Genomic DNA, 20,287 nt, shown 5'->3' on the forward strand with positions numbered 1-20,287 from the left:
TTTCTTTCTTTCTTTCCCAGTGAAACAGACATCAATTGACTCTCTAGAGACAATCTAGAGAGCTGCTAAGAAAATATCCTGAACTTGGACAACCATTTGTTCTTTATTAGAATAATACCAGATTGCCACTGAAACAACCTCTGCTTGAGAGTTAGGATGAATAGGGATTTTTCCCACCTTGCCAGAGGGAGTTAGTCATGTTTCTTAGTTGAAGCATGGGGCTGCAATTACACATTTGGTTGTCAGTTTGATACTGGTTTCTTGAGTTGATAGTAGATATTTCATAGTTTTTTCTTTGGTCATCCTGTGTAAGAATTATTATGATTAGAATGAACAGTTCTTTAAATAAACACAGACAACAGGATTGCAAAATATTCTTGTTTATATCAGAAAACAAAAAGAAGGTACTGCTATGCATGACAAATAATCACTTCTGTTTAAAAATTATGTATTTTTTTTCTTTCACAATAAAAGCAAGTGTGCAATGATAGAATAATATAAAATCAAGGCCTTTTACATATGAGAGATGGAGTGCTTTGCTTTCATGTGTAGGACTTCAGAGTTATGCCCATTGTAATGGTATGACTTTTGGCATAGACAAACAGCTACTGGGCATAGCAGGTAGTATGGATTATGAATTGCTGGCAGCAAGTCTGCAGTGAATTGCTTTGTGAGGTACCAGCGTGAAACATGGAGTATCAGCATGTTTCTTCCCAGTCCCTTCCATCTTTCTCCTCTCCCACTCAGAAATTAATATATGTATTATAATTTGAAGACTGAGCTGCCCTTTAAACCTAAAAGCAAAATATTCATGCTTAAAAGCAAAAATGGTGAATTAAATGATATTTAATTATTGTGCATTTGTGTTACGTAATCGTGGTCTACTACTAAATTAAATTTAGTTAAATAGAAAATGAATGAGACATTTAGTGCTTTTGAGATTATGAAAGAGAGTAACCAAGAATTAATTGTACATTACTCTATTATTATTTTTACTGTTTTTTTTCCTACAATTTCTATTCATCTCACAACAGTATTAATTTCATTTCTTTAGGATACTCATCTAATATTTATCCAGGACTTTTCATCCTGATAAATCCCTGACCACTTTTTTTTTTTTTATTATTATTAAAAGACAGAGAGTGAATTATTTATCATATTTCCAAATTATTTGATCACTGTTTTTAGTGGTAATATTGTGATATTACAGTTTAAGTCAGGGAGTGAAGAATGAATATCTAATCTCATTGTAACTTCATTTCACAAGAAACAGACTCAGTGGGGAGTGGGACAATAGGGTGTGCCAGGAATGACTGAGACACATAGGGAAGATGATAGTATGGATTTCAGTAACTCGATGAATTGAAGTGAACTCCTTTTCAGGGAGAGCAGAGGCATGAAGAAGAGGCTTTGCAATGGTTAACCGAGATTTGCATTGCCAGAGGCCATTGCTGCAGTGTACTCCTAGACTTGTGATGTAATCCATCTGTTCTCTTCCCTAGTGCTATGACCTCGTTAGCAAAACTGTGACTTCACTTCCAAAAGTAGACTAGCTGGAGAGAGTCCAGCGGCAAGCAATGAGAATGATCACCCTTCTGAAGACATGCCTGTAGGGAAAGGTTGGGAAAACTAGGACTGTTTAGTCTGGAGAAGGCTGAACTGAGGGAAGTTGTGCTAACCTCTTTCAATACTGAAAGGATTATTCAGGAAAAGAACATATTGTTAGTTGTAGTTAATTTGGCTATTAGGAAAAGTAGTGCATTTGAATTACAATACACTTTTAATATGAGCATTCAGGAAAATTCTAATGAGGGTAATTAAGCACTGACTTGCATTGCTTGGGGTACTGGGCAATCTCCAGAGCTGTGGTCTGGCTGGAGCGTGTGAGCTGTACGTGATTTTGACATAGTTGACTCAGATTCGGGGTCAGAGGATTAGTCCTGAAATCTCCTTCAGACATCATTTCTTAAGTTTTCTAGCTTTTGTTTTGTTTGATTTTTGTAGTAATCCCCTCAAAAATAGATTTCCTACATGCCTTCAGGAAATGCTGGGAAGGACACAAGCGAATGCACTCTCTACGCACTAGGTTTCACGAGTGAATGTAGGACTGTGTATATCTTTAGCAAGAGCTCTAGGAGAATGCTGTGACAGATTTATTAGCTTATAAATGTAGTTACTTATTTAGGATCCTCTATTGCTTTAGTTCCTCAGGTTGTGTATCACATTAGTAGGTAAGGTCAGATTTTCTGTGAATCCTTGGCGAACTCTCCATTCACACATAAAACTCCAGACCGGACTTGTTTTTTAAGAGAGAACTGCTTAGTATTTCCCAGATTGGTTTATGGTTTTTTATGTCTACATGGAAAACAGTTTACTGCTGTGACAATGGTGATTTCTCCTACCCTCTCATCTTTCTGGGAAGCATTTTTCCTGTAACTAAAAGCAATACAGAAACTCTACCCTTAAAAATATTTAAAGTGCATCGTTAATTAGCCAAGAAATAGGAAATATGTTTATCAACATTTTAATTCTTATTTTCTTAAATATTAAAAAATTGGTTTCTTAAACAGGTATTTTGTGAAACTGCAAAGGTCGTCTAAAGATATTTAAGTCTCATGAGAATGCATTGCAATTTTTCTATTTATCTGTCCCAGTTATGATCTTAATTTTTTATTTTGTGTTTAAAATATTTAGTCACTGAAATTTGCCCTATTGTGCTATAGAAGAAGGCAGCTAAAGGGATCTCAAGAGACTATTTAGCCCTTGCATAAAGATAGTATCTTATATACTTATGTTAATCCATGAACAAAGACTTTACAGCCTCTGAGGGCATTCTCTTCCATTTCTTAGCTTTCCATATCACTTTGAAGATCAGGTTTTCTAGAAACACTTCGGATCTTTGCTGATTTCCTCTGGACTTCCCATTTGATTGTCATTCAGACTGAACCACAATGATCCAACCTTCACAAAGAGCTCTGTCTGAAGTCTCACTAGTGGAGAGTACAGGAGAAATGTTTCATGTATTCACTGGTGTGGAGTGGAAGGGAAAGATTATTTTATCTATCTGTGTCTTTCAGGATGGCATATGGCCCTTTTTGCAATATTAGGGCATTGGTTCAACATATTTTGATCTATATAATAGCTCTGAGATCTTGTTTTATGAAGAGCTACTATCTCTCAGTGCTTCCTGTCCTGTGAAGTGCTGCCTGTTGGTTGTTCCTGTTAAACTGCTTGCTCCTTTTCTTCAGACTTTCAGCAGTTAGTCTGTACTATATGGAATAACTATCCTGACCTTCAGCATAGCTTCAGACTTTTCCAGTGTTACTGCTCAAATTTGATCACCACATCACCATATACTCGATTTTATCATTTAAATTGTATTGAATGGTTATTACAAGTATTGAATAAAGCCAGACTGAGAACGGACCCTTTCCAGGCCCCACCCTGTACTATCCCTTCTATTCTGACAGCGAATCAATGACAAATTTTATCTTCCTGCAGTTTTCTGATATAATTCACACTCCGCCCTTAGGGGCTAGATCTGTTTCAATAGGTTGCTTATGACTGAGAGTGTAATTTGAGAGAGTGTCAAAAATCTTTCTAATGTTAAGATAAATGACACCTAACTGCTTGTCTCTCATCCACAATGCCTGTTACCCTCTCACTGAAGGAAATGTGACAGCTTATTGTTGACAGATCCCTGCTGACTGTTATTTGTCTTGTTTGTTTTCTGTGTTTTCAAAATATGTTTGTTTTATTTCTTTCAGGATTTTTCTGGGAATTCAAGTTAAACTAAGTGGTTGATAACTCCCTGGCTTCGTTTCTCCCATTTTCTAAGCATAAACACTGCATTTCCAAGTTTTGCATACTTCCTTGTAAAGTCTCAATAGTTTTCTATCTCATCAGTTAGTTCTTTATGTATCATAGAATAAATCTCAATATGCTCAGTCCATGTGAAAATCCGTGTCTTGAAAGTACATCATTTTGAATGTTTGTCTTTCTTTCCTTAATTTCAAGTTGTTTTTTTTTTTAATTTTATTTCCCTTAATAAATGCACCGGATAATATCTTATGTAGTTTAAACTTCTTCAACATGCTTGTTTTTTTCCTGCCAGATCACTGTCTCTCTGCAGAATTTTCAATTCAGTTATTGACTCTTCATTCTAAGCTTCAACATAGGTTTGTCAGAGAGCTCTTGCCCTGTTGCTGAAAATCTCAGTATAAAACACAGTCTTTTGGCTGCTTGTTCTGAACTAGCTCAGACTTTCAGACTTTTTATATGTGATATTGTAACCTGGATGGATCTGTGTTTAAAGGGCCTTTCTTTTTGATGATTTTCTTTTGTTTATGTAGTGCTGAAAATTCAAAATAGTTATATTGGAAAGATCTGACTGTTCACTAAATGGAGTTGGCGAAGGCAGCATGAACTATTATAGAGGAAGCTGCCTTAAAGAAAAGTCAAAATCTACATGTCAGTGGTTAGGACTTTGCACTGCTTCAGGGTAGCAGGTACAACACACATTAACAGCTCTTTTTCCTAAAAACAGGTTAGACAAATATGTCAGGAATGGTTTAGGTATAGTGCTGCTTCTCATCAGACAGGAAATAAACGTGATCCCTAAATTTCATTCAGGCTTGTCTGTTCCTCTGTCACAGTCAATTATGGTACAGAGCAGCTGAGGTGAGGGCAACTTTGATCAAAATTTCCAGTGCTTCACTTCGCTGAAACACTTTTCAGAGCTTGAGGATCATAAGATGACATGATCTTCCAGTTCTGCTTCCTATTATTCTTTGGGAGTGGAGTTACTACCTTTGTGCTTTCTCTCTTGCTGCCAGTCATGCTTCAATGGAAATATTTGCAACATTTTTATGATTGGTTTTTTTCTAGTTTAAAATAATTAATATACATTAAAGATAAGAAAAAGGGTTATAATTTGTCTTCTTAAGTAATATTAAATATGTGTATGGGCCCATGATCTTGTTGGCATAACTTTAACGAAGTTACAGGACTGGATTAAATCTGGGGGAGTTCTGGCCCAAGACATAGTCCTGTGGTTTTGAATGTCATGTACCTATGAAGTAGGCCATCATGAAAGTGTTTGGGGACAGAATTTCCCCAGTGATTAAAACCATGTAATGGTGACTTTTTTATTTGAAATTGGGATTTCTTCAATGAATTAGCCAGTGACTTAAAATTAAAGGAAAAAAAAAGTCTATATGAGAGTTCTTTAAAGTCAAATGGTAGGTGTGCTTAAATCCTTCTGTTTGCTCTGAGCTGTGAATTGAGGGAGAATCTGAGCAGCAATGGGAATGAAAGGCATCTGACAGATTGGAGCTCCAGTCTTGGACTCCAACATTAACTGAAGTGATAAAAGCAAAAGGTTTGGTGGGGAACAAATTTGTTATGGGTATTAAAAGTTTTATCAAGAAATGCAACTAGGCTATTAAACTAGTGATAGCATGGACCTTGGGCAGAGCTGTGAATATTCCCCAGGTACATGGAAAATGATGTTAAGGAACTCTTTGCCAGAACTGGGATCCTTTTCTCAAAGCACTACATTTCTGAGGTATGCATACAAACTATTTCCGCATGATTTACAGGAAAAAAAAGTATTTCCAAACCTTGTGGTTCAAATGGGCACGGTACTGGTCAAAACCTATCACTTGACAAAAAAAAAAAAACACATGAAGATGGAAGTATGGAAGTTTTCCTTAACAAGAGTTGTTATTTGAGTTTTTGTTTTTTTTTAGCATGTTTTATTATATGCAAAGTTATGGTTCAGTCTGCTTTTAGTAGCATATAATGGCTACAGTTCTTGCATGTGCATCATAAGTTATATAGGAATAGAACACCAAAATGCTCAGTAAAATCTCTCCAAGTGCATGTCAAGTACGTGTAAGGACAGTGAGGAGCTCTGGGTAATGATATGCAATAGAAATTGTCTATGTGAAAATAGTCTGCATAAAGCATAAATTTGAAAAGTTGATTTGCAGTCTGATCCTTTCATAATAATCATATATTTTTGAAATATAGACCATAGACCTTGCAAAGTACTTCCAAAAATGTGAAGTCTGCTGATGTTATCTTGAATAGGATATTTCTGTGTCATAGAACTATTAAGTAAATGACTGGGAGGAGGGGGAGGTCTTAGTCTCATTTGAAAATAAAGAACCTATCTCCAGGGGCAGGTGCTTTAAGAGTAGTTAAGATTCATGCTTATAAAGAAAAATTATCTTGCTTGTACTGAACAGAAGTGCCTGCCAGGTTGCTGTAAATTTCCACCTAATAGTTGCACTGTGCAGGAACAGTAGCTGTTTACTTGATGACCTGCTAATCACTGCATTTTGTGCCAGTCTACTTCCCAAAGCACCTGAGAATAAAAAGTGGTTTTCCGTGTACTCCATGCACATTAATAAGTCTGGTGTCTGGCAAATCAAAGAAGGCAATATATTTCAGCTCTGACCTGTATAACAGGGGTTTGTTAGGGTCAGTACTTCCGGAGCCTGTAAGTACCTGCCAAACTACAGCTGGGGAATAATCTTGTATGCAAACAGATCCTAAACTATTCAAAGACTAGCATTTTAAAGTTGGAGTTTAAAGATTCTGTAGCACTATTCTCTGTATATTATGATAAAGTGGTATGATCATTCCCTGTTTACAGTTTCCACAGTATGCTCTTTTATATTCAGCAGGCATGAATTATATGATTTAACTAGTGAGGTTATTTTCCTATAGTCTCAGCACACTGAGTGTGCTAGTATTTAACCCTTTCTTTTTGATTATGAGAAACGTTTGCTTTATCTATTCACACTATTTTCTCTTTACATGTATAATCTCACAGCATCCTTCAGTTAATTTTATTTATTTGTTTGTTTGTTTGTTTGCTTGTTTGCCTTAGCTGAGAATGACTTGTTAATGTGGACAGAACATTAGAAATGAATTCTCTTAGCTTTGATAATTCCACAGATTGGGGATATTGCATTTCTTGGAAGCTGGAAATGGCAAGAAAGATTCTGACATACTAAGGAAACAGAATTGTTATAATGTTTCTGATGCAAATTCTTTGAAAAATATTGCTCCCTTTTAAAAGCAAAAATAAGTTTTAATCGTGATTTCTAAAGTATAAGTATTTGCTGGGCAAAAGCCCTTTCAGACCTGAGAGATTGAGATCAGTTTAGTGCCTGGCATCACTGAGATTCAGAAAATATAACATCCCTACTTAAACATTTCACCCACATTTTAAACTTACTTAGGTGTCTCCACTCTTCTTGTCTGCATGACAGCTTCCCTCCAGCCAACTGCAAAGCTGAGGTTCAAGCAGGTTAAATAATTTGCCCAAGGTCACCAAGAAAGTCAGATTGTATCAGAGCTGTATGGGCTAACTCTAAGCAAATAGCATAAGAGACCAAAGCTGTGTAACCATTCTGTAGCACTGCTTTCAAATATAAATATTGCCTTTCTTCCTGGTCCTTTCACAGTCATTGCATATGATCAAGCTTCTCAGACTCTTCAAATGTGTCTGACATTCCAATACATTAATTTTCAACTGGTTTGTGGTAAAACCAAGGATATGATCTCATGTTCTTTGCAAACATTTAGGAACGTCTGTGCCTCAAATTCCAGAAAGACATCTCAGTTTTCAGGAAAACATCTGTACGTGGTAAATCATGGTAAAAGTGAGGTAAAAAATTCTAAGGAATTATAGCAAATTTGTTAATGTTAGTGATTTGTTACTGCCATTGACAATCTGGATTCATTCTAGTGGTTGTTTTTTTTGTTTGTTTGTTTGCTTGCTTTTTTTATTATTATATTTTTTGTCCTTGACTTATTTCCTTTCTGCACATGCCTGCTTAAATATTTGTAAATTTAGTCTGTAAGTATACTCAGCTTTTCTCTAGGGGGGATAAAATCTGGCTGGCAGACTGAATGCAATGATCATTACATTTAGGCTCATAATGAATTCACTTTAGTTGAACCAGTTTCAGTTTAATTCTGGTGTGTGATGGTTCAGATGACTTGATTGGACAAGGTACATTAGAGACTTGAACTTTTACTGTGAGAATAGATGCATTAGACAATTCAAAAGCTAAATAATAGACTAAATTGCCCTAATTCATTCATTTGCTATGCTCCTCTGATAAACCTTTTTGTCAGAAGAGAAATAATTCCACAAATTTGAGACAGAAATAAGTGCAACTCTTAGTAGCAGCTGCAGGCGATATTTCAGTTCTTTGTCATTTTTATAACTGAGAATCTGAATATGTATTAAAAGCCATATGAAGTGGTATGTGAGAACCTTGATGATTCTGAAGGTCTTGGCTAACTGACTACCAAATAATATGTTAGCCTGTTCCCATAATTCTGGCAGAATGCATTATTTGCATTCTTCTATCCAGATCTTGTATAATTGTATTCATTAAAATAATATTCCTAAACATGTATTTTTAATTTTTAAAATAAATTTCTAGCTCTGAGATAAGGTTTCAAAAATGGAAATTCCTGCAATTGATAATACAACATAATCCAAAAAAAATAAAATACAATCCAGCAAAGTCCTTGATAAAAATTCTGTGAGGCTTGTCAAATGCTTTGTATAATCACTCATTGCTGAATTAAGTGATAAATTATTTCATGATCTCAAATGGAAAACAGAATGTTTTTGGTATACATAAATGGTTCAGAATTTGTATGTGACCTATTAGCAGCAATTTTTATCAATCTCCTTTGGTTGCTGAGGGCATTGCTAAATGAATGAGTTGCTTGATTATTGGAGGAACATAGGTGCCAGGAATGTGAATGTGCTTCTTGTACAATGTCATGTAAATCTCATCTTGTTTGAACCCATTTCTTGAATCATTAATTTTTAGCTTTATTATTAGATATTAGAGAAAATTGTATTTGTAATGTTCATGAAGGATAGAGGTGTTTACTCAATTTTGATATGCAATCGCATTTCCTCTGTGTTTTGATGGTTTAGTGAACTGCAAACCTTAGGGCTGCAAATTAAAGCAAATTGCGACTCCACCAGGCAGATAACTCATATAGGGATGATTTTTATGTCTATTTAAATAGCAATGAAGCTATTCTCTTTCTGTATCACGATGCATTTTGTAGAAAATTAGTATGTGTCTTACAGACATGCTGTCACACTCTTTTTGACGTTTTCACTTCAGTAAATATTGTAATAGTAGAAAACAGTAACTCATAGTAGGCCAAAGTGAAGTGCTCCATGGTAACGCATCAATCTATCACTTTCCAAATTCAGAGGAGCTACTCATATAAAATTAATAATTATGTTTAAACAATTATTAATAGTAAATACAGAGCTAGTCAATCCAGTCTATCTGACCTACACAATAAATTCAGATGTATTTTACACTGAACTTAGTCTTGTCATATTTCACGCTGTAGTCAAAAGCAGCTGGAAGATGTCACATGAAAATGAAGGTGACAAAAATAAGTCTTCTAAAGTCTAAGTTTACCTAAGGCTACTTAAAGATCTGAGACTCACCCAGCCCTAGCAAGGGCTAAGCAGTATAAAGGCTGTTGAAGACACAGAGATTTTGATCACTGAAGGTTGAAGTGCTGCAGAACAAATTTATTGCAATGTCAAAAATAAATAAATAAATAAATAAATAAACATATATATTGCTTTTGTTTTTTGTGGCCTTGTCTTCTTTGTGTGTCTAAAATTAAGCTCCTCTGAAGTTAGCTTTGTAACATTTAAACTTTTATGTCACTTTGAGGTAGCTTTTCTGAATTATTTAGATGTTGAAAACTGCAGATGGAAATATAGTGGAATTATCAAAAACACTTAATCAGATATGGCACATAGCTCCCATTTAAATTAATTAACTGGATTGAAAAGTTCCCATTGGAACTTTTGAAATTCCACTGCTAAATGTTTAAGTAAAAAAAAATCAGATCTTCAAAGGAGGCTGAGCATCCAGAAACTCCCTTTGAATTTGATGGCAATTATAGGTATTCAGATGATTCTTCTCTTTCTTGTATCTTAACAGTTTCTATTATCATTTATTGTCTAAAGTTAATCTCAGAGAAGTGAGATCAATGGTGCTATAACCTACGGATAGGAAAATAATGACATAGGTGAATCTTCTGCACAGGTTCAGGAAGCCAGGTCCTTCGTATATACATTCAATGACTGGAAAAACTGATAGAGCTTTAAGTGGTTTTTTATAATTATGTCTTGTACTGGATTTCCTTATTAAATTCGTATTATGCGAAACAATAGTTCAAAAATACATTAAAGGCAAGGAGTGCTGTGGGTTATAGGTAGCTGGGAATGAACCAGATGACCGGAAGTAGCATGACTTTTCAGTCTTTAATTGCTGCATATACAGAAACCCTTACCGGATCTACCCAGACATAATAAAAGTAAGCAGTGTTCACTCTGTATTATAGTTTCCCCTGCCCTTTACTCTACCTCTGTCACAGTAGTGTCTAAGTAGCAGTCTGAGGGTGTATACACATTAGCATTTTGGTTTCAGTCAAGAGTCTGCTTTTGAAATGAATCTGTTAATTATTCCCGCTTAGCACACTTGCTCATATTGTGGAGTGGGTCTCAGGCTACGTGAACTGAATTGCTTTTGGCTGAAATGAAAACAGAAGATGCTCTCCAGAAGGACATTAGTCTTCTATAATCATTACCAGGGGTTCCGTCCACTCAACCAGGCCAGAATTAGCCCAATATTACATTCCCAGTCTCTAATTTCAAATACTGACCAACAAGAACATCAAGTCCTCAGAGCCAACACCTGAGCTCCACAGATTGGCTCTTACTACATTACTTTGCTTTTTAATGTAGCTTGGTTCATGGGAGGACCCCACAAAGTAGTATAAAGAGGGAATTCAAAGTGGTATAAAGGGGGAATTACATCTTTGTACCTACTTTCAGAGTTAAAATCCTACACTGCTAGAATTTTCTAAGAACTGCAAACATCTTAAAGGTGATCTCTAATTTCAAATACTGTCCAATGTTTCTTAGGAAGGTTTCTTCTCCTTCTTTGAAAATGGAATAAAAAACTCTTGAGCAAGAACTCATAAAATTTTTGTTAAGAGCCTTTTCAGAAATGTAGGTCAGCCTAAAAATCACTATAGGTTTTGACTAAAAAAAGTCATACAAACAAGACCATTGTTAAGACATCACTTGTATGCAGTGTAAAATGCACCCGCACCAGCCGTTCACTGTGATTATTCTCTACACTGTTTTAGAATGTTTTTACACTTTGAGAGCCAACTGTCGTTTGAATTGTTCCATTTCTAACAGCTAATCATGTTTATATTCATAATTCATTAAAAAAAAAAAAAAGAGTCAAGTTTGTTAAGTTGGTGGCTTTTTCAGCATTCATAGCCCTATATTACCATGCTGGAAGATATTTCTTCTGTAGATTATGCATCAAATGTATTTGAATAAAAAATGCAATATGAATCTTTACCAGTGACCTTCTGAGACAGGAATTTATTTTCAGTTGTAGCCACTGGAACCTCAGGGACTCTAATGTATTTCCAACCAGGATTTTTTGTCTGGTTTTAGTTAATTAAAGCACAGTCAAGACAGAAGTGTATGATATCACAGGTAGCTGTGGAATAAAATTATTATTTTTTTAAAATTTTAATTCTTATTTATTTATTTTATTAGAATAGAAACTCTAAGAGACACAGAGGAACTCTTTCTACCTATCTAAACTGTGGATTCACAGTATAGTAAAAGTGGCTTTAGCATGCTTAATGCTAGAGAAGAAACACTTTAACCTCATGGTATTAAATGTTGATCAGGTATGAGCTCACTTTTCTAGTTGATATGTGTTAAAAAATTGGACACTTTAGCTTTATTCTGTCAGGCTTTCTGCCAGTCTAGATATTGCCTGTCCATGACACTCCAACTTTATGGTGGAACAGGTGCTGTGTATTCTCCTGGTGATTTTGTATTGTGTGCTATAATCTGGCAAATAGGCAGTACTGTTCCGTTTTGAGTCATCCCAAACTTACCCACACAACCATAGCCTCATATTACCCCGTTATCAAAGTATCTGACCAAATCACAAGCTTTGATGTATTTATTCTCCTAACAGCTCTGTGAAGGGAGAATATGTCTTTGGTATCGCACAAATCTCATCATAACATGCCTTCTCTCTTGTCTAGTAGATGAAACACTAGGGGTTATGCAGGTTTTAAGAATTTCAGTGATTAAAACCCAGAGATTGTAACAGAGGTGAATGTTTTCTTAAAATGTCAAGTGATCTGCTAGGGCTCTAACAAAGCTAATTCATGATGTTGGATTATTCTTAAGATTTTTAGGAAGCTAATTACTTGAGTGTTTTCTTTTTAGATAATCACTGGATGATGAATTTCATGTAATTATCAGTCCTTCATATAAAATGTGATTAACTTTTGCAGGTTCAGGACAGATCCCAAACCCACTGACATCCTTAAATCACTCAGGGGATTCACTGAGTTGGCCATATGAACGTGTTTCTCCCCATTACCATGTAGTCCCTCATTTGCCCCTTTGAGTGCTGAATAATAGCCAAATGCTACACTGTTCAGAAAAGGGGACAGAGGAGACAAACAGCCTGGCTGCTTGCTTCAGTTTTATTCACCCTACATGGTACTGTGACTGGTGTGCTGACTCTTTCAGGAAGGCAAACGGGGCCAGGGATGTTACACTGTGATTTTCTCTCAGATCTGTTGAAAAACTGCTGGAAAAATAAATCTTTAAGGCCAAAATTATCCCACTCGATAAGCTGTCCCCATTCTGTCCTCCTCCATAATGAACTGAAAACAGTCCTGACACGTGAAGTTTTGTTACTGCTGTTTCACTTATAAATAAATGCTCTAAATTGAATAAAAGTGCTAAGTACTTAATAGGCAAGAACAAGGCAAGTCTTTCATCCTTGAGTATTTACCACCTAATAAAGGCATAAAAGGTGGAGCATGGGAGTAAAACAGTGTGAATCTGGTGCCTATAAGCAATTCCTTGCTCTGCAAACTGTTCTGGTTCAGTCAGTGTGACCTCTTGCAGAATACAATGTTGCTACGGGTGGGCTAGGGAGAGCTGTGACCAAACTGAGCGATAATTTTCAGCTATATTGCTTTAAAACCATTAGTTCCCTATACAGATTTTATTGGGGGGAGGGAGAGGGGGGCATTCAGGAAGAATAGACAAGGGGATGAAAAACAAGCAAACAAACAAAACACATTTTAGTAAGGTTCTGCTGTGGAGAAATCTGGGATTTCAAAAGCAAGATTGCATTGTGTGCATCTGTTTAGTGCTACAAAAAAGAACCTTGGAATTTTAAAATCAGGTCTAAAGTGTAGCCATGACATCTTTTTGCATTACTATTCAGAAAGCACTGTATGCTTATTTTTATCTTCTAGGAATGAAAACAAAACTCTCTTGAATTTCAAAACCTAGAAAGTGAAAAATTATAAAATACATTCTTGGAAGAGGTGGCAGTCCATCTCATGTACATGGATCTTTTTTCTGGCACTTTTTGTTCTGCTAGAGCTGATGCAAAGAGATTTCAATCTATTTCTTCACTGTACCAGAAACTTATTTGAAACTCACATAGCCTTATTTTGTAATTAAATGTTTGAGAACTAGTGGTATTTATATTTGCATATGATTAACTTTTAAAGTGCTGTGTACAGGGCTTTTTGCTTTCAAACTAGCCTGGAGTCAATAAATATCCTTACAGATGTCAATTTGGTCAGCAGTAAAGAGGTAAATAGAAACTAATGACACTCATCAAGCCTGTGGCATGAATGATTTATTGGGTGCAATCATTTAACGCTTTCATAAAATCAATACAAGGGAAAGAAACAGGTTTCTTATTATGGTAAACTGTATTTGTACTGTCAGCATGTAGTGATTTATGACAAACCTGTGGCCAGGATTAGGATATTATAAATGGGGGAAAATAGAAAGCTCATTAATTTTTTATACCCACAGGTAGAAGACATGCAGTGGGGTAATAGAGAACACACTCATCCAACATCTGTCTGCAGCCTGCCCTGTAAAGCTGGGGAAAGAAAGAAAACCGTGAAGGGGGTGCCCTGCTGCTGGCACTGCGAACGCTGTGAAGGGTACCACTACCAGGTGGACGAATTCAACTGTGAGCTGTGCCCGATCAATAAGAGACCGAACACCAACCGTACCGATTGCCAGCTTATCCCTATAATCAAACTGGAGTGGCATTCCCCATGGGCCATTGTGCCTGTCTTCATAGCTATCCTCGGTATTATTGCCACCACCTTTGTCATCGTGACATTTGTCCGGTACAACGATACACCGATTGTCAGGGCCTCTGGACGAGAGCTCAGTTACGTGCTCTTGACTGGGATTTTTCTCTGTTATTCCATCACATTTTTAATGATTGCAACTCCTGATACAGTGATCTGCTCATTTCGGAGGATCTTTCTAGGACTTGGCATGTGTTTCAGCTATGCTGCCTTGCTTACCAAAACAAACAGAATTCACAGAATATTTGAACAGGGTAAAAAATCAGTCACAGCTCCCAAATTTATTAGTCCAGCTTCCCAGCTGGTGATCACTTTCAGCCTCATATCCTTGCAGCTTATTGGAGTCTTCATCTGGTTTGCTATCGATCCACCACATACCATAGTAGACTATGGAGAACAGAGGACACTTGAACCAGAAAATGCCAGGGGAGTTCTCAAATGTGACATTTCAGATCTTTCTCTCATTTGTTCCCTTGGATACAGTATTCTCTTGATGGTCACATGCACTGTTTATGCTATTAAAACAAGAGGGGTTCCAGAGACCTTCAATGAAGCAAAACCCATTGGATTTACTATGTATACAACCTGCATAATTTGGTTAGCTTTTATTCCAATCTTTTTTGGCACAGCCCAATCAGCAGAGAAGGTAAGTTATAAGTTTACTAGTCAATTACTGTCCTCTCTTTATTTTTGTTTTGCAATACTTGTAACACTACAATATTTTCACTTACAAACTAGTAATTCCGAATGCTAATTGTGAACAGAATCTCAGAATTCATAGATAATATATGATTCAAATGGTAGATTTCCTGTATTTTAATACAGGTTACTTTATATGATCGTAGTATGGTTGTCCTAATAATGTAGTGAGAAAATAAAAATATTCTCACTATATCCTCACATTAAATTAGTGTTTCTTTTGCATATTACTACCCTTCTGTGATGCTCCAGCCTGTTACATGAAGCACTATAAATCTTTGTTCTCCTTGTTAGGAGGAGTGAATTAAGTATATGTGAAATAATTTAAAGCACAAATCACTAGTTATTGTTGCAGAAGAGAAAGAAAATATTTTCCTGATGCTTTAATGAGAAATTCAACATTGCATACTACGATATCTGTTATTCCTCTTTCAGTTGGTGTGATTCTTTCCTGATATCAGTCATGGTAAACCCTGCAAAACACATCAGACAGTTAACTCTACTGCTCTTAGTTCTAATGGGAAGACAGAGACAAATGTTGACTGTGTGGGTTTGTATTCAGCTGATAGTAGTGAAGATGACAAGTTAGGTAGGAAAGAGCAATAATAGCAACATCAACCTTCAAAACTGCAAATCTGCAAGGTTTGGAATATAATAAAATAAGAAAGTCATCAGCTCTTTTCATAAGCTCTTTTCCCTTTTCTTCTAACAGGTGGTTTTTTAAATGTTTTTAAGTTTATATTTTTAGTTTAATTAATTCAATTGGAAAAGTCAGCATGTATCCACTTTTAATAGTTCAAAGTTTTAACACGTTTGTGGTTCTGATGAGACTCGTGCCTGCAGAATTAAAGAATAGGTCCATATAGCGTGATAAAACACCTGTTAATTCAAACAGAAGGATCATGAGGGGAAGACAGTGTGGCAGAAAGAAAGAAAAAAAAAACACAACACATTTTCCTCACTAAAAAATGAGGTAAATAGGCTTACTGAATTGGATCAGGATTAATTTCCATGGCCTTTTGGATTAAGTCAAGGGAAACAAGTACCAAAGTAATGGCATATTGTAGATACAGTAACTAAAGATTTTAAAAGTCTGTTTCATATAGGAAAATATGTTCAGATGCATTGACCTTAAATTCTGAATTTGCGCGTGTGTGTTTTGGGTTAAGTCACACACAGTTTATGTTTTAACAGCTTGGGGCAGTAAATTTTATGGCAAGTACCTATAGAAATACAAATGTATTTCTGAGTATTGAAACACAGAAATATTACTTGGCTGGATACTAGGCAGTGAGGTTTGATTTACAACATTGTTTCACTTTAGCTTGTAGTAAAGGATGATTTGGTTTTGACCGCTAAAGACGAGATTAATGAACACCTCTTCTGCATTTCTCTTATGAAATCCAAGACTGAATGCACAAATTATACTAAATTGCACAGCTTCTACACTAAATTTCACTTCTTAGTTGCCTTTTTTTTTTTTTTTACAAATGATTTGTTATTCTTCAGATAACAACTTTCAAGAGGAAAAAAGCAAATTAATATGCTAATACAGGAGTTTTGTAATTCAAATAATTCTTTTCAGAGTGCTTCTACTTTTGGCTGCAAATAAAAGCATGTTTCCACACAGTCTTACAGACATCATCATAATAGCTCATGCATTCATACAATTAATTGTTTATCTGAATATGAAAAAATGTAATAGGTTAGTGTACACATATATACATTGTCTGAATATACTCAAACTCACTTGTAGGTTTCTCAGTTAATACAAAACACTGAAAGAAGCATTTTTAAAACAAACTAATACATTATAGGATATCTTATTTTAAATTTGATATCATGATAATTTTGGAGGTATTTTCCATTCTAAATAAGTCAATGATTCTGTGATCTTTTCTAAAGATGAAAGAAATTAATTAAAAAATAAACAGACTTTTCTTCAATGCTTACTCACTTCGAAGTTAATCTTGCAGCTGATTTTAGTATCCTTTTTATGGCTTGAGTTTTTTTAGAGAGAACTGAGCAATACGTTCAGGAACTTAAAATACTCTTTAAAAGTAATGGTTCCTTTTTTGAAACGTTGACTAATAAAATTTAACATAGCATTCACTACAAGCCAGGTGTACTTCCAACTAGCATTTCATTGTGCTATTAAGTTTCAACACATTTCTGTTTGAATAGTTAAAATTTCTCAAAAATGTTTTGGTGCACTTCAGTTTTATAACAATAGCAGAAATCATTATGCACATTTGGAAAGAGAGGTTATGTTTACTTAATTAACTATTCTAAGAGTACAGATTAAGTAGAAAGTGCTTTGAGGAGCTTTTATTTTTATTTCACTGTCAGGATATTTCCACTGATAAATGCAAAAAATAGGATCATTAAATGCTAAAAACGGGTGTCTAGATCCAAAGTCCATAGGTCATTATGGAAATTTTAACTTTACCTTTAGCGGTCATTGGATAAGTTCCCTAAAATATAAAGTTGCTAGGAGATTCTGGATAGAATGCAAAGCCTGTACAGTTGGTACAAGTTCAGCCATTGAGTGTAGGTGTCTGTCAAACTTCAAATGTGCTTGATGAAGGGCATGCAAATAAGTATATTTCTGCATAACCCAAGCTTGCTGGCTTTTATGGATCTCCACAATTATTGTTTGTCCTTACTCTTAAGCATAATAATAAGAAGAATCACTAAACATGCCATTTTTAGGTTGTTATTTCTGTAGATATTCTACAGAGAAGCTTAATAGCGTTGACTTTTAAATCCCATTTGATTTTTTTGTTTAATTCATGATTTTGTCCATTCATGATCTGGCCAGGTTTGACAGCTGCTATTAAGAAAAGAAAAAACACTACAAATAGTTAGATTATTCCTGTGCATCATTGAACCAAATTAAGAATTTATTCCTAAATCATAAAACATCATTTTTTTTAAAGACTTGCATAAATGTCAGTGAGGTGCTTTAGAGGAAAAGGAGTGAAGTTCTGTGAGAAAGCCTTCTGTCAATGTAAGCCTCCATCTGCACATGTGCATGGCAAAGCACTTAAGTATTGGGATCATCTGGAACAGAGATATCTAAAATGTCATGATGACTGGAATGCCACAGAAAAAGGGAGTTAAATTAGCTGAGTGATTAAAACAGATGTTTGGTGAACCTCTAGATAAAATTAAGTTACAACAGTAGACTGCACAAAAACCAACTGAGGATAGATGGCTATCTGAAGTACATCCCCATTTGACAAACAGAACTACTTTAATTTTCTTCCTTTTACCAATTTTGACAGGTGGATGAATCATGTTCATTCAGAGATAATACAGACACCATTGATTATTATTAACCTGGAAATACTCTGTTTTGAATTAGAAGATGAATACTTGTTTCCCATACTGTGAAAGAAAACAGGTTGTAGTTTCCTGTAAGGAAAGAGGATCATAGAAAATGCTGGAAGATTTTTGCTTTCTCCTCCCCCTGGAAGCAATTGTAAGGTGTAATCTAGTAAAGGAGATAAATTTTACCACATTTTCCAGTTATTCTGAGAAGTTATTATCCTTGTCATCTTACTATACTAACTGATTTAATCTTGGATTTGCTGATCAAGTGGATCTTATATCTAGCTGTTAGTAACATTGAAAGAAGTTAGAAACACTTCTAAGAGTATCCCAATATTAATTTGACTTGTAAGCAACTGCTGTAGTTATCAAGAGGATGATACTCATTTCTGTGTGGGAGAGAGAAATGGTTCCATTAGTCTAATAAGATATGTCCTTTAGCATAAAAAGAACACAACAAACAACCCTATCAGCCACCCATCCAACCCTACAACCATCCAACCAACCAACCAACCAACCAAAACCTACTAATGAGAATTCGGCTAGAAACCCCTTGCTTCCCCCACATTTCCACAAAATTTAGAAAAATTGCCTTTTTTTTTTCCTTGCTATTATTATGAATTCTTGGCTAAATGTATTCCTGTGACAGTAAGAAAACAAAACATCTTAATGATGCCTCAGGCTGTGTTAATGAAGCAGACTGCATTGAGCCTTTTCTTCACCTCAAAGCATTCTCTTCTAATTCTGATCATATTCAGAGATCTGCCACTGCAGGTAGTCCATGCAGCACACATCACAGGCAAAAATAAAGAAAGGCAGCTTATCATGTTCGTATTTCTTTCATTTTATGAATAATATTTGACTTAAGATAGAATCTTTAGTGTCTCTTTAGAGGGATATTTGGAACATCTTTTATTTTTCGTTTCTACAGGATCCAAAGTTAGAAGACTGCTGAAATAATTTACACATTTCATAGTTTGTCATTGTTCGAAACAATTTCTGTGCTGTTGCTGATTTTTGTCCAAATCTTTAGATTGTGGTAGGACCTGAAGGACTATTACAAAACTATAATTACTTGAATGTTTGCATATTTTGGAAAGTAGGAAATTAGATAAAAAGCACCAGATTTTTTGTTAGGAACCATCTCACTGGAAATTACATGTTAAGAAGGGGGAAGCTTTTCATTACGTTTTCTCATTTCATTTTTTTTTCCAGACATAAATGTTTCATGAGCTAAATTATTTCTAAATTTGATTATTTCCTTAGGATTTTCCTAATCCTCATAAGAAATTAGGGCTTTGTTCTGATTTAGAAGCAGATTCAGAAAAAAAAAAAGCGAAAAGAGTAGGACTGAGTTGCAATTTCCCATCCTGTCTTCCTCTGCTCCCTTCCCTGAAGTGCAGGAAATGCTTCATTCCTTACTTATCCTCAAGACAGAATGTTTCTCTCCTGCTGGTGAATTTATTCAGTACTGTGGACATTGCCAGTTTCATCCTTTGTCTGAACAAATAATGGTTTCAGCACCCTTATAAATCTATTTGTCATTTCCCAGACTTCCACGAGCTGGTGTGAAAGAGCAAAGCAGTAGTTATACTACTCTGATGTGTCTGGGTAAGCTGCAGAAGTTACCTCCAATGAGAAACCACTTAAAAATATAGATCCTCTTTTATTTCAAAAGTCACTGTATGGCAATCCATTCCATAAGTATTTTCGTAGGAAAAGCTGTCCTCTTGCTTCTAGAATCAAAACTGAAGACTATGGAAAATGTTTATTTGTTAATAATAGAGACAAAAGAGATGACTTGAGTCATTTAGAATATTGTGAACATTTAGAAAGCTTTTTTTAGTTTCAGGTTTTTCTTTGGTTTTGAGTAGGAATTGAATTTGGTAAGCAAAGCTGTTTTGAAACGGGATAATTTCACAACTTTTATGCTGTTCCAAATTTCTTCAGGTGAAAATGATCAGAACTGACTGTTAACTGTGTCACCAAACTT

General features: G+C 35.4%; 1 protein-coding gene across 13 annotated transcripts in view; it reads left to right on the forward strand.

Annotated features, from left to right (window-relative positions):
• GRM8 (glutamate metabotropic receptor 8) overlaps positions 1–20,287 on the forward strand; it is a 348,011-nt gene that overhangs the window by 286,381 nt on the left and 41,343 nt on the right. For 9 of the 13 annotated variants that reach the window (XM_035559306.2, XM_035559304.2, XM_035559303.2 and 6 more), the window contains one exon: positions 13,973–14,908. The exons of 1 other annotated variant lie outside the window; for it this stretch is intronic. In XM_035559306.2, coding sequence (XP_035415199.1) covers positions 13,973–14,908 — 936 coding nt within the window. Of the gene's footprint in view, positions 1–3,767; positions 3,824–7,478; positions 7,576–13,972; positions 14,909–15,396; positions 15,552–20,287 lie in introns of those variants that run through there. 3 more of the 13 variants (XM_035559307.2, XM_035559312.2, XM_035559313.2) reach the window with 3 other exon arrangements.

The sequence above is a fragment of the Cygnus atratus genome, chromosome 1 (assembly GCF_013377495.2).
Source record: "Cygnus atratus isolate AKBS03 ecotype Queensland, Australia chromosome 1, CAtr_DNAZoo_HiC_assembly, whole genome shotgun sequence".
Lineage (NCBI taxonomy): Eukaryota > Metazoa > Chordata > Aves > Anseriformes > Anatidae > Cygnus > Cygnus atratus.